The 14203-nt window shown below is 53.1% G+C and overlaps 2 protein-coding genes and 1 long non-coding RNA gene across 12 annotated transcripts in view; 1 reads left to right on the forward strand and 2 right to left on the reverse strand.

The window, feature by feature from the left end:
• The window catches only part of SETD2 (SET domain containing 2, histone lysine methyltransferase), a 154499-nt gene extending 151051 nt beyond the window's left edge, over window positions 1-3448 (forward strand). For both annotated transcript variants that reach the window (XR_010338977.1, XM_064367008.1), the window contains 2 exons: window positions 2140-2241; window positions 2625-3448. Coding sequence is in view for 1 of the 2 variants with exons in the window: in XM_064367008.1 (XP_064223078.1) it covers window positions 2140-2241; window positions 2625-2786 (264 nt within the window). In the remaining variant the exon portion in view is untranslated. The remainder of the gene's footprint in view (window positions 1-2139; window positions 2242-2624) is intronic.
• A 2892-nt stretch (window positions 3449-6340) lies between these two features.
• Window positions 6341-8849, reverse strand: LOC110569364 (uncharacterized). The gene is made up of 2 exons (XR_002479474.2): window positions 7285-8849; window positions 6341-7178 (listed from the first exon to the last, which is right to left on the reverse strand). It is a non-coding gene; the product is annotated as an uncharacterized LOC110569364 (long non-coding RNA).
• Window positions 8850-9281: 432 nt separating this feature from the next.
• Window positions 9282-14203, reverse strand: part of NBEAL2 (neurobeachin like 2) — a 29982-nt gene continuing 25060 nt past the window's right edge. For 6 of the 9 annotated variants that reach the window (XM_064367014.1, XM_064367011.1, XM_064367018.1 and 3 more), the window contains 16 exons: window positions 13951-14075; window positions 13728-13868; window positions 13432-13562; window positions 13204-13313; window positions 12985-13102; window positions 12786-12883; window positions 12599-12715; window positions 11880-11969; window positions 11684-11793; window positions 11358-11530; window positions 11147-11241; window positions 10812-10928; window positions 10555-10713; window positions 10328-10476; window positions 9866-10001; window positions 9628-9764 (listed from right to left, as the gene is read on the reverse strand). In XM_064367014.1, coding sequence (XP_064223084.1) covers window positions 9663-9764; window positions 9866-10001; window positions 10328-10476; window positions 10555-10713; window positions 10812-10928; window positions 11147-11241; window positions 11358-11530; window positions 11684-11793; window positions 11880-11969; window positions 12599-12715; window positions 12786-12883; window positions 12985-13102; window positions 13204-13313; window positions 13432-13562; window positions 13728-13868; window positions 13951-14075 — 1971 coding nt within the window. In that variant the 3' untranslated portion in view covers window positions 9628-9662. Of the gene's footprint in view, window positions 9765-9865; window positions 10002-10327; window positions 10477-10554; window positions 10714-10811; window positions 10929-11146; window positions 11242-11357; window positions 11531-11683; window positions 11794-11879; window positions 11970-12598; window positions 12716-12785; window positions 12884-12984; window positions 13103-13203; window positions 13314-13431; window positions 13563-13727; window positions 13869-13950; window positions 14076-14203 lie in introns of those variants that run through there. The other 3 variants (XM_064367013.1, XM_064367016.1, XM_064367019.1) reach the window with 2 other exon arrangements.

Consider the following 14203-nt stretch of genomic DNA (forward strand, 5'->3'; position numbering starts at 1 on the left):
GACAGGATCCCCTCTCAGACCACATTTGCTTGTTTGACTGTGGGCCTTCTATAGCGTCTATGGCAAAAGAAAGCTGTATGTAGTGGTAGGCTGCCTTGTCTTTGGGTATTCATCTTGCTTCTGTGATTTGACTTAGTTGTTAGGTGACTGACTCATTGGTGAAAGAGGTATGGCCTTTTTCAACTGGTTAAGCACTTTAATACCCATTGACTCATTTTGTCCCTATAACAGCCCTTGAGGTGGGCAAGACAGGGATTGCTATTCCACTTATCCAGGTGAAAGAACTCTTAAGGTTCAGAGAAGGCAAGTTCTAGACAAAGGATTTTAACTCAGGCCTTCTGGCTCAAAGTCCACTTCTCTTTCTGTAATATCTCATTTGGTAGCTGCCTAATTCTCCAGGGATTGGGAGAATGCAGCTCCTCTTTATGCTACCAGAAGTTTGTCTTTCCAGCCATTAAGACACTAAACTTGTCTGCCTCATAGCATCTTAGATTCTAAACTGCAATCTTCATTCAGTGAAGGGGCTTGTAATGTTTTGGAAGAAACAGACCTGTAAATAAATAACGGCATCTGTGTGAACAGTATGTCACATTAGGGCTGGGAGCCACAGTCTGGGGAGTCAGGAAGGGTTCTTGAATCCAGGGTAGGAATTGGCCGGAAGGATCAGCAGGGGGCCCAACTTACATCAATAGAATGTACAGAGGCAAGAGAGAGCATCTTTACTTCCAGGAAGTTGTAAGTGGCCTGATGGGCTATACCACAAGGTGTGGGAGGGCTGTTGAAAATGAGGTCAAGCTGGGCGTGGTGGCTCAAGCCTGTAATCCCAGCACTTTGAGGGACCAAGGCGGGTGAATCACAAGGCCAGGAGTTCAAGACTAGCCTGGCCAAGATGGTGAAACCCTGGCTGTACTAAAAATACAAAAAATTAGCCAGGCGTGGTGGCAGCCACCTGTAATCCCAGCTACTTGGGAGGCTGAGGCAGAGAATTGCTTGAACTCGGGAGGCAGAAGTTGCAGTGAGCTGAGATCAAGCCACTGCACTCCAGCCTGAGTGACAGAGCAAGACTCCATCTCAAAAAAAAAGAAAAGAAAAAGAAAATGAGGTCAAATGGTATTGTGCTTCATCATGTAGGAGCTATGTGTCTGTGGGTTATAGGGAACCATTGCAGGATTTTAAGCAGTGGGTAATGAAATCCCTATCTGTGTTAGAGGGAACAGATTCAAGGAAGAGAGTATGGAGGCCAGGAGACCACAGAAAACCTCGAGTAAAAGGCTTATCCAGGGATAAAATTTAGTTTCTTATGATCTCTTTGTTAACATATTGGTATTTCAGCTCATTCAACCAGCAGCTGTTTATTGAGTGCCTATCTTGTGATATAACCTTGTTCTTTGAACATCTGAAGGCTCACTGAATTTTAGTGATGGGTAGACCCTGTTCAAAGTGTTCTCTGATGAAATGGCTATGACTGGCCTCTTTATTCCTTTTGTCCCCTGTGATCTTAGCACCACAAATACCTCCAAGAGTCCTATTCCTAGAGTGTTTGGGAGTACCTGGGTAGGACAGACCATACTTAGCCCAGGGAGGACATTGTAAGTGGTGGAATGAAAAGGATCCTTGCCAGATTTTCCTTTGCTGGTTGCCGTATCATGCTTCCATCTGCTTCACATGGCTGTGGTATGACCACTTAAAGAATCTAAGTACCCTTCAATGATAAAACTCCTGTGGTTCCTGGGTTGCTAAGCCTCATAGTAGCTCTGGAACACCTGCCGTGCTTTGCCTTGCCTCCAGGGCTCAGAGAACCCAGCTACTGTCTTTATGCCGAGGACACAAAATTCATTGGCTGAAACTTGGGGCTGCTGAAGGACTCAGCATTGAAGTCCTGCTGTTGAGTTCCTCCAGCTCCTTTAAGCTTTGCTTAGTCCATCCAGGGGAGCTCTTTTCCTCTCAGGCTGAGCCTGTATCCTTTTCTCAGATCTTCCTGGCTAACTAGTATTCCACTGTCCAAACCAGTAAACCTGGGGGAAGAAAAGGAGAAGAGTTGGCTGGCTTTACTCACTCCCTTTTCTAGTTATTTCCTCAGTACAACTCCTCGCCCTCTCTGGACTGTTGAGCAATGTGTTCTCTTTTCTCTGCCTGCAGATGTCCCAGTTCATCGTCCAGTGCCTGAACCCTTACCGGAAACCTGACTGCAAAGTGGGAAGAATTACCACAACTGAAGACTTTAAACATCTGGCTCGCAAGGTACTCCCCCTGCTTTTGGTGGTCTGCCAGGCAACATTCTGGGCAAACTGTGTACCTTCTAAGAAGCCCTTTTCATCATAGAAAGTATTTTTTTTTTCCTTGTCAGATGTCAGGGCTGGGCACCCAGGAATGGGGAGGGAAGGTTTGGGGAGGGATGCGTACCTTACATGAGAGGAATAGTTCTCTAAGAAGCTTTCAGATCTGAGCTTGTCCTTTCTGGTGATCCTAGCACCAGCCTGCCCCAACATCAACCCCCTTAGGAACTTCCAGTCTTGGTGAGAAGGGCCCTGAAGCAGCAGGCTGGATTACCACCCCTGTCCTCCCACTCAAATCATTTCTGCTCTGATCGGTGGCTGTGGTCTCTCTTCCTCTGCCCTGGACAGCTGACTCACGGTGTTATGAATAAGGAGCTGAAGTACTGTAAGAATCCTGAGGACCTGGAATGCAATGAGAATGTGAAACACAAAACCAAGGAGTACATTAAGAAGTACATGCAGAAGTTTGGGGCTGTTTACAAACCCAAAGAGGACACTGAATTAGAGTGACTATTGGGCCAGGGCGGGAGGATGGGTGGTCAGGTAAGACAGACTCTAGGGAGAGGAAGTCCTGTGGGCCTTTCTTCCCCACCCCTATCAGCATTGTGCTACTGATGACACATCACCCTGGGAAATTCAACCCTGCAGATGTCAACCGAAGGCCACAAAAATGAACTCCATATACAAGTGATTTCCTAGTTGTGAGCTGTTGGCATGTGGTTAGAAGCCATCAGAGGTGCAAGGGCTTAGAAAAGACCCTGGCCAGACCTGACTCCACTCTTAAACCTGGGTCTCCTCCTTGGCGGTGCTGTCAGCGCACAGACCCATGCGCATCCCCACCCACAACCCTTTACCCTGATGATCTGTATTATATTTTAATGTATATGTGAATATATTGAAAATAATTTGTTTTTTCCTGGTTTTTGTTTGGTTTTCGTTTTGCTTTTAGCCTCTAGATGCTAGGATCACAGGAAGACTTTGTAAGGACAGTTTAAGTTCTCCTACAAGGTTTAATTTGTTATCATGTAAATATTCTGAAGCAGGCTGCCTTGTGGTTTCGGCCAGCCTTGTGCTATGTTGATAAGATTGATTTACTGCTTAAAATCACTTTACTTTATCCAATTTTTACTGAACTTTTTATGTAAAAAAATAAAATCAATTAAAGAACTTGGCATGTGTGTTCCCTAAAAGTTAATCAAGCATATTTGTGTGTAATGATGTCACTGGAGAATGGAGAGATCATGGCCTTAGGTGTGTGAAGTCCAAGGTTAATAATCCCTGTGATTGGATTTTATTACAGGATTTGTTCATTCCCCATAGATCCTACTATGACTGAGACAGATATTTGCCAGGTGACTGACACTTGTAGGCTTGGGATCCGATGGCTGTGCTCAGGCATTGGGTCAATTTGCACATGCATTCCAGAGCAAAAGAAGTACTAGGGCCTCTTTGGCACTAGGCTTCTTTATTTTGGTTAATAGATCAGTCAAGAGAAAGGCAAATTTATCTTCTCCCTTGATACTTTGTCCTGCCTGGAGAGAAGCATTGAATCTTTTCCCTCCATGGACTTGATTTTTCTGAGCCCACTGGAATGCTTTTTTTTTTTTGGAGATAGGATCTCACTCTGTTGCCCAGGCTGGAGTGCAGTGGTGCAATCATCTGCATCCCTGAACTCCTGGGCTCAAGCGAGCCTCTTGCCTCAGCCTCTGGAGTAGCTAGGACTACTAGGTAATATGGTTTAAATTTTTTTGTAGAAGACACAGAGTCTTGCTATGTTACCCAGGATGGTCTTGACTTCCTGGCCTCAAGCAATCCTCTTGCTTTAGCCTCCCAAAGTGTTGGACACCTGGTTTGAAATGCTCATTTGATATTTTCCCCAGCTTCGCACTGTGCCCCCTAACACTGGGCTTGGACACTAGAGGACAGGATAGGACCCCTACAAAAGAGGTACAGTGCACAGGTTATGATGGTAGTGAACATTTCCGGGATGGCAGGGCTTGGTGGGAGACCTCTCCCCCACTTGTTGGATTAGTTATCTAGGCAGCGAGGAAGACTGAGGGCTTCAGGCCAGACTGGGGCCCATTTTTGCAGAGGTTGGTCCCACCTGTTTCTTACCATGGTTATTCTGCCCACTGCAGCAGTGTTCTTGTGGAGGAGGTGAGGTCAGGTTGTGGCCTGCCAAATCTTTGGCAGGGTGAGTAGCAATTAGAGCACTCACTATGCACTAGGCACTGTGCTGAGCACTTAGAGCTCAGGTTGTGCTCACAGTCCTGAGGCACAGGAATTGGCACTATGATGAGGAAACTGTCAGAGAGGTTCAGTAACTCTTCTAATATCCTAGTATTAAGGGAATTGTTAAAAAGAGGGGTGAAATTCTTACTTTAAACTTAGACATGCTATTTAGCAAATACCCAGAATTGTTTCTCATACTGCAGCCTTCAAAACTGTTTAAAGCATATTATTATTTTTTTCTGAGATGGAGTTTCGCTCTTGTTGCCCCTGCACTGGAGTGCAGTGGCGTGATCTCGGCTCACTGCAACCTCTGCCTCCCGGGTTCAAGCAGTTCTCCTGCCTCAGCCTCCCGAGTAGCTGGGACTACAGGCATGCACCATCATGCCTGGCTAATTTTGTATTTTTAGTAGAGACAGGGTTTCACCGTGTTGGTCAGGCTGGTCTCGAACTCCTGACCTCAGGTGATCCACTCACCTCGGCCTCCCAAAGTGCTGGGATTACAGGCATGAGCCACCGTGCCCAGCCTAAAGCACATTATTATATCACATGCACAGATCATAATTTGCTCAACCCTCTCAACATCTTAGAGTCATGTCTGTTAACAGAGAATATTTTAATGTGCTTCAGCTCGTCAAAAGGGGGTATTTCTCTTTTCAATGGGTTGCAGTGCAGGGGTGCAGCCATATGTGCTGCTGCTTGCAAATAAACCCAATGCATGGTTTTGACCCAAGGCTCTAGGTTATGATGTCTCCAGCAACTGGTGCATATCTTCCCTGCTTTCTTTCCTGATCCTTCAGGGTTCCTGCTCTAAGGTCATCTGAGGAGGAATGTGGCTATAAACTTCCTGCTCTTCTTTAGTTTAAGGGAAAGATTTAGAGAGTGTTAAGCAGGCCTGGTCAACTACTTCTGAGGGTAGCAGTAGCAGCAGTCCGATGAGGTTGGTACTCACAGAGTAGCCAATCCCAGTTGCATCTCATTTCAGCAAAGGGACAGGATCTACCTTGGTCCCCACTAGGTCTTGACTGGAACCCATGTCTTCAGAGTGAGTTTGGATGGCTGTGCCTCTGAAGCCGCCTTATGCTGGTAGCTGCCAGGATAGTAGCCATTGTTCCTTCCTAGGCAGGGCTTGTCTTTTATAGCACCTTCTTCAAAAGTCACTTATTGTGCCATCCTACTTGCCTCTCCCTTTGGGGTGGGTATATGCATGGAGTGCAGGTAACTTGGCTGCACCTGCCCTGTCCTGAGCTGCTCAGGACACCCACCTTTCCTTGGTGTGTGTAGAAACCACATGAGCAGATGTGGAATCACATTTGGAACTCCTTGTAAGGCAAGCCTTTTCTTTTTTCTCATCTAGAGGTGACCTGAGGCCCTTGGTTATTAACTGCCCAGGATCAGCCTGCTTCTTCCCTCCTGTTTAGAGGAACAGGCCTCCAGCCTCCCCTTCATGGTGCTTACAGAACAAGTCAGGAAAATGATGTCAAACCCAGGGTCCCTCAGCACCAACCTGGGAGTCTAAGATGTGGGGGAAACTACTGAATGTTTCACTTAAACTTACTGTTCTCCAGCTAAGGAAGCTGGTAAAATAACCAAGGTAAAATAATCAGCAAGGTAAAATACCTTCCAAACATGATACAGCCAGCAAATGGTAGACTCAGGATATGAACTCTGATCTGTGCCTCCAGAGTCCATGCATCTTCTATAGGAGCACACTGCCTGCCATCCCAGGTGCTGCTTGGAGAGGGCCCTCCCACAGCCTAGGGACCCCCGGCCCTTTTCTGGGCCCCTACCTCATAGCCACCCATGCAACTGTCTCACAGGCCCAAGAAGCCAGATAGAGCCAAATCACCTTTAATATGGGATACAAAAGTAGCAAATCCAGCTGAGGCTTAATAAGGGGAGTTGGAGTAGGGATCCAAAGGGTAGGACCACTCCTCACTGCCCACTCCCCACTCCTCACTGCCCTCTTGTGGAGGGGATGGGTGGGTGAGGGGAAGTGAATGGTGGCTGGTTCTTCGGTGTTCTTCCCCAGAACAGAGCAGGCTGAGGCCAGCAACCCCAGGAAGCCCACGAAGGGGAAGGTATATGAGACAGAGGTAGGGGAGCACCAGGGTAGGCTATGGGGGCAGCACTCACACCACAGAGCAGCCCTTAGCTGGGGGGCCCAGGACCTGGACCACATCTTCACGGCCCTTGGCAACCAGGGCATTCTCTAGCACCTTGAGGGTGGCACCACTGCCTTCTTGGATAGCCCAGTCCCTCCGCAGAGTGTAGGCTTGCACCTGGCCCTGGGCCATGGTCTCTACAGCCTCAGCCCAGTAGCCCAGATGGCCTGCCAGTCCCTGCCAGCCCTTGTCAGGTTCATCTGACACTCCTCAGCCGCTCCACTTTGTCCTGGTGCCACCGAGGAAGATGATGGTAAAGTCAGCAGCCAAGCTCAGGATGTGGTCCTCAGGCAGGAGACATGAGGATCACACAAGGACTAGGTGATGAGGCATTTCTAATATGAAGGACTGGGAAGGGGGCTCACCCTGGCTGGAGGCACAGGGCTCCAGACTGCTAGGAGAGTCCAGGAAGACACTGCTATCCCCATGCATCTGGTCGTTGTTGAGCCCTCCCAGCTCTGCAGTTCAAGCTTTGGCCAGCTGCTGTCTTTTCTTATGTGAGTGCCAGCTGTGGGGAGCAAGGGATCTGCCAACCTACTCCCGCCTTCAAGATGGAATTGGTTGGAGTCCAGAAAGGGAAGGGGGTGCCACAGGGCAGTGCCCAGACCACCTACCACTTAAAGGCCACATAGGCAAGCAGACCGAGAACCACAGTGGCCAGGAGGGTACAGTAGACTGGGATGATGCTGCCTGAGACCCCTGGAGGCTCCAGGAGGCAAGCGAAGGAGGTATTGGAGGCCAGGGCTCCCCCTGCCCCTACCCATACTCCTTCCCTTTCTCTCTCCTGCCTTCTCAGGATCTTATCTGTGGAAGAAAAGATAGATTAGGTTAAGAGCAGGAACCAAGGCTAGGGTCCCTGGGTAGCCTCACCTAAACTTTGTTGTCAAAAAGGTTTGAAGTCAATAGTCCCTGCTATGTAGAGTCAAAAGCTTATACCATGGCATCAGGAATTGTCTGGCCTATTTTTCCATCCTCATCTACAGCTTTCCCTTTGCTTACCACTCTGGACACCTTGTCCTTCCTAGATGCACCCTCTTCTCATAACCTTCCAGACTTCTGCTCTTGCCAGTCTCCCTTCTCCATCTGACATATTGACAAGACTCTTCTACTCTGGGAAGCCTTCCTTGATCTCTTCCTTTTTTGGGTCCATTTGCACCTCTGTCTACCATGGCACTAAATCCAATTTTTTATCCAATTATCCAGGGCACAGGAAGAGAGACCATGGCACTGTCTTCCATGGCACTTGTGTCCTGTCTGCCACCAAGTCTGGACCGTGAGGGCACATTGATTCATGTGGTCCCTACAAGCATTTCTATGCAAAGGAGGTCTTGTAAATTTTTGCAAAATAAAGCTGAACTGGAAAGGAACTTAAACATTGTTGCTTTCTTCTGCCTAGAAGCGACTTGTCCCGATCTGGTGCAGTCAGGGCACTCAGGGCAGAGACTCCAGAACCTGTGACTGGAATTAGGTGTGACCTACCCACTCTCAGCCTGCCCGATACCCATTATCTGGATCAAGGGATACTTACCCACATGGGCCAGGCCTTTGCTGTGGCTAGAGTTGTTGAAGCATGGCTGTCAGTGGGTTACCCTCCCTGGGGCTATTTCTTGGAGAAAAAGTTGGAGAGTTTTGGGCAGCGCAGAGGCAGGGGAGCTGGGAGCTGCTTCTCTCAGTCCAGAAAGGGCTGTGTGCGGGAGGAATATGGGAAATTCTCCAGGCCTGAGGTTGGTAGTCCCTTAGGGTAGTCCGTCCCCCTTTGCTCACTCCAACCTGATTCACTCTAGGGCTGGAGCAATTTCCTCCTGTGTCAGATGGGGTGGAGGTGACAGAGCTGGTCCCAGCTCGCCAAAGAGGGGTCAGGTACAGCTCAGGATGGAAGACAGGTTGGGGAGTTGGGGTCTCCAACTCCCCAACCTGTGTTTCCAGGGGTATCCTCCATTCCTTCTCTAGGCAAGCTCTCTCTCCAGTCTAGGCGAGGGGCGTCTCTTCCCCAAACCTCAGGAAGTGGGTCCCAGCAAATTCAGCCCTATAGGATCCAATCAGACTGAGCGGCCCTGTTCCTTGAGTTTCAGGCGCTCTCTGAATTTCTGGATCAACAAGGGGACCTCTGGGCCCACATCCCCTGTGCCCTTGCTGAACCCACCAAAGTAGCATTCCGTCCAGTTCCTGATCAGGAGAGGACACTCCTGAGACCACAGCGGCACCACCGGCAGGCCCAAGAAGTGGGCAGGACAATGACGGGGAAGAGTCGCGCTAGAGGGGCGTGGCCTCGGGCGGTGTCGCCCTGCCAAGCGAGGGAATGCAGACACTCGCTGGCGTGGGGCGCCTGGCCGGGTTGGGGCTGTGCACGAATGGCGTGCGAAGGCGACCCGCTGAAGGACCGAGAATGTGGGGAAACCACGAGCCGGGGCGAGATGTGGGGCAGGGGCTGCACGGCCGGGGAAACTGAGGTCCTAGTTCAGCGGCGGCCACGCAGAGGGGGCAAGTGGGCCCAGAGAGGGTTACGGGCCAGGGGAACGTGAGCCTGGGCAGACTGAGACCGCGACTCTAGGACGGTGGCCACAACGGGCCGAGACGCCGCGCGCGCACGCACACTCGGAGACGGAGCAGCTACAAAACTAGGCCACGTTTATTGCCGAGAAGGGAGAACCGAGGCCGCCGTTAGGAATTAAGGCCACAGGCGGCCCTCGTGCTCTGACGAAACGGGGACTTGGAAGCTGGGGAACCCCGCCCCAGAGTGTGCAAAAAGTGCCACTGCGGCAGCAGACGCCAGCGCGAGCTCTCAGGGCGGTCCCTCAGCCGGCGAAGGGCGGGACTTCCGCCCGCCAATCCCTGAGGGAGTGACATCTTCCGCCAATCCCTGAGCTGGGCAGGGGTGGGCCCCGCCTATCCCCTGGGAGGCCCACCCCGGGGCGTTCCCGCCGACTTCTGGGCGGGGCCTCCCAGGCCAAGCTCGCTGGGTGCCGGACCCGAGCAGCCGGAAGGGCCGGGCTCAGCGTGCCTCGGTAGGGTTGTATTCTGTCTCTCCCGAGGACACTTGGGAGATGCGCCGCGAGGACCGCCACAGCTTCCGCGCGAACTGGCTACTGCGCACCTGGTGAGCGTAAGGGTTGGGCAGGGTCAACTGGGCCTGCCGCGCCGCGCCGCGCCCCGCCCCGTTCGAGGGCTCCCACTCGCTGCCGCCTCTATCCTCACCTCCGAGGGCTGCCCCGCGCCCACCACGATGAGCTTGCCGTCCTCCAGGCCCACTAGCACGTGGCTGCGCTCCTTGGTCACGGCCACGCTGCGGATAGCCACCTTCATGGTCAGGGGAGGCGCGGCCGGGAGCAGTCTGGAAGGGAGAAGGGATATACACCAACTTGCAAGGGGGCTTTGCGACCAGCAGATGTCCCTTATCCCATATACCCTCTCTGTCCTCATTTTAAGGATGGCTAAATGAAACTCTGATACACAAAGAAATCTCCTACAACTGTGGCTAATGGGAGGCCCAGGGCAAGATCTTCCCATAGGAAGACGAGGGGACAGGTAACAAAGCTTGAAGTATGTATTCACAAACATGTATGGTGTGTGGGTTCCTAGGGGGATCCCCCCTTTATCCTACCTACACCAGTGACTATCACCTTCAGGGGCCATGAACCCATAAATGGTGGGGCTTACGTGTTTAACTGGAGAATGTGCAGGGCACACTGGGCAGTGCCCAGCAACACAAAGTCCTCTGTCACCGTCAGGGCTGTAGGCTGCTCTGCCAGGGGCAGTGAAGCCCGCAACTTCCCATTGACCGAATATAGGTGCAAGGAGTAGGTGACCTGGAGGAAGCAGGGAGTGTCAGCAAGGACAGGATCCCAACTGCCCCTCTGTTGTTGCTGGGCCCTCCTTCCCCATACCTGGGCCCCAGGACGTTCCCACGCTGAGCTCTGTACCACAATCTGGCCTTCAGATCCCAGTGCCAGGTAAGAAACAGGTCCAGAGAATGTGGCACCCGGAGGCTGTAATGCTGCCACAAACTGGCCACGGCGTACAGTATGTATGATCACAGTTCCATCCTGCAGGAAGGCAACTTACGGTCCTGAGCAGGAGTCTCTGGGCTCCAGGGGGATTGCCCAGCAAACTCACCCTCCCCAGGGCACATGCATACACACACCTCAGATCCAGACACAGCCATGTCAAGTTCAGTGCTGATGGCCACACAGCTCACTGCAGCCCCATGTCCATACAGGACCTGCACAGGCTTTGGTGCTAGCCCTACTGACAGACCACCCTGTGGGAGACCAGGGTTGGCTTAGGACTGGCTCCTGAGGCTCAGGAAACGAAGGCTTTGTCCAAGCCTAGAGAGCTGGACAGTCACGGAGCCCCTGACTTGCTCATGGTAGCAAAGGGAAGGGAAAGACAGGAGGGCAGGACTGGAAGGCCGGTGAGGGACGGATGGGCTGTAGATCTGGGCTACAGGGACCTCGCAGAGCTGCCCACCAGGCACACCTGATGCAGGAGCCGCCACACCATGCATGTGGTGTCCCGGGAGCCTGAGATGAGGTAGATGCCACAGGTGTCCAGTGCAAGGCAGGTTACTACATCTGCATGGGAAGGGGAGGGTACAGGCAGAACAGGAGTCACATCCGCCCTGGCCAGCCTCAGAACCCAGCCCCACGCCTCCGTGCCTCATTCTCCCCAGCTCCAAGGCTGTTCATACCAAGGTGGCGGCTGAGCTGGCTCAACAGCTTGCCACGGGACAGTGCAGTCACTCTCAGGCTGCCATCCCAGTGGCCACCGCTGAATAGCAGCTTTCCATCGGGGGCCACTGCCAGTGCTTGTCCACTCACACCACTGCCTGGTGCCCACGGGCCACTCAGCAGTCGCTGCGTCCTGACCCAGTGAGGGGATGGCAGGTGAGGCCAGGCCCTCATGGAGCCCAGCCAGACCTTTCCCTTGCAGCTGGCCTACGTTCTGATTAGGTAGGGGAATAATTCAGGGTGCAGAGAATTTGTAGCCCACCCCGCCCACAGCCCTCTGTCCTACTTGTGGCTGCCCATGGTGGGGTCTTTGCTGAAGCTGAAGTAGTTGCTTATGTTGCGGTCATAGGGCAACCAGCTGTGGGTGCCCAGCAGCCCATTGGCACTCATGGTCACCTGCGGGCAGGAGGGGGCAGAGGTGGGTTTGGGGCAGAGGCAGAGGGGGAGTGGAGCTGAGGTAGGGCTCTGCACAATGCACTTACCAACAGGTCTGGGGAGCCCTGGGTGATGAAGGAGTGGGGCTGCCGGTGGGGGACCAGGGCTAGCACCAGGGGTACGCCATCACTGATGACCTAAAGGGGCAAGGGCAGGCCTAGCTATGCCTGAGTACTAGCAGATTACATTCTCTGCTCCCTGAAGTATCATCTCTTCCTTTACCCTCAGCCCCCAGGGGTCATGGAGTAGGTGTCACAGACGCAGAGGTCCCTCCAAGAAACAGGCACGAGACTTCAGGAGGGCATCTCAGAAAGTGGGCAAGAAGCTGGGGCAGACCTGGAAGATCTTTCCAGAGTATCACACTTAGTCTCAACCTTGGCCCTCCCACCCAATTACTCCTTGTCCCCCTAGCCCAAAGGCAGGAAGAGAGGGAACCCTAAAAAAAAGTCAGGCTTGGGGGCAACATTCAACAACAATGTTCCTATCTAGGAAGGCAAGGGAAGGGGTCCATGGACAGATCCCCTCCCTCCTGATCTCCCTAAGGCTTTCAGAGCTTGTTAGGTGAGTCAACACTTTATCCTGGCCCTGATGAAGAAGGCACCCCTCCTGCCCCCATACTCTTCCCATGTTTAGCTCATTTTCTAAGGTGACTTGAAGTCAGTGACCTTGATTTAGGATTCCCATCTGCCCCAAAAGGGGATGGTAAGGACAGTGGGGTTAAACCCACTTCACAGAACATAAAGTTAAGGTCCTGTCTTCCTCTCACCTCTGCGAAGAATGCCTTGAGTTGGTCCAAGTGCTGGAAGATGCTAGGTGAGTTAGTGTCTAGGCGTGCAAGGCGAACGGCTGCTTCTTCAGCTGAGAGCCGAGTTGGATGTGGCTCCTGTGGATAAGTGGTTGGTGAACACCATGGCATGAGCATCCCTGGTCACTATTCTCTAAGCTGGCCTTACCTTCAGCAGCTGACAGGGAGTCTGCCCAAAGTTGCTGATAATGCCCTCCAGAGCCTTCCGTTCCCGCTCATCTGTCACATGGTCCAGGTCTACAGCCCCTGGGAAGGCAGGCAGAGCAGTCAAGGCTTCCTGCGTGCCCTCTGCATCCGCCCCTCCTGATCATGTCCTGGCCCCGACTGGAGTCCAGCGCACTGCCCACCCTCATAGGTGCAGTAATAGAAGACATTAAGGGCCTCCTCGGCGGCTGGTCCCCGCTGCTTGTATCCAAAGATGAGGTCAATCCACTCGTGCAGGTGTGCAGACACATACTCCGACTCCTGGGAGTTGGGAGGGGGCAGTTAGTTAGTGCAGGGATGGCTGACCCCTCATGGCCTTCAAAACCCTGGCTGCCCGCCGTTTCCTGTGGCTGCTTCCTCACCAGAGCCTGGCGGTGCTGCTGGATGAAGTCCTCAGGAGAGCTGGCCCATGGGGGCAGCACCACATCGCCCACTTTCTCGTTGGTCAGCTGGAGGCAGCCCAGGTCAAAACCTGGCACAAAGGACTGGGTCAGCTGTCTCCCTGTCAATCCCAACTGCTCCCTGGCTACTCCAGCATCTGCTCTCCATCCCCACACCTGCCCACCCCAGTGCCAGCGCCTCACACCTACCGTTCTGGTTCTCCAAGAAGTCAGGAAAGTAGAAGAACTCTGGGATGAGCTCCTTTACATCGGCGGGGCTCTCCAAGCGTGCCTGCCAGGCTGCCGCCACCGAGTGGAACTGCCGGTCAGAGCAGTCAAAGCTGGGGGAGGGGCACGGGGCCAAGGTGAGGTGGGGAGAATGGGGACAGGGAGGGAGACACTGTGGTTACAGAGAAGAAGAGAGCCAGGGTGGGCCCAGGATGTGGGGAGGACCAGCCTCCTCCCCTCGTCTGCCCCCGGTCTGCCCACCAGCCCCTGGGCCGCACCGGCCACTCTGCAGCTGGACGTGCAGGGAGGTGAAGGGCTCCACACGGATGAGGTAGTGCATCACGCCTGCTGCATTGGAGTAGTGGGTGCCATAGTGGAACTTGTCAATGGTGCCCGCTGGGTCCTCAAAGCTTTCATACCTGGAGCCACAGGTGGGCATGTCAGCAGAAGCCCTCCTTGCCTTTCCCTACCCGCTGAGCCCAGCCCTGCCCACATGCTCACTTCTCCCTCACGAGCTGGGCATGCTTGGGGTTCACCACACCGATGGGTTTAGACAGGTCCCGGAAGACGGCTGGGTTGCTGAGGTCCAGGGTTGGGGACACGTAGTCCTGCAGGACCCAGGGGAACTGGCCGCCCACCCGGGCAGGGGCTGCATGAGAGCCCTGATGACCTACCAGCCCACCCTGCCCTGCCTTCACCCTCAAGAAGGCGGGCACAGAGCCTGCCCACAGGTTGGGAGAGCACCTCTTAGAGG

The sequence above is a fragment of the Aotus nancymaae genome, unplaced genomic scaffold (assembly GCF_030222135.1).
Source record: "Aotus nancymaae isolate 86718 unplaced genomic scaffold, 86718_ANA_hifiasm-v0.15.2.pri h1tg000067l, whole genome shotgun sequence".
In the NCBI taxonomy this organism is placed as follows: domain Eukaryota; kingdom Metazoa; phylum Chordata; class Mammalia; order Primates; family Aotidae; genus Aotus; species Aotus nancymaae.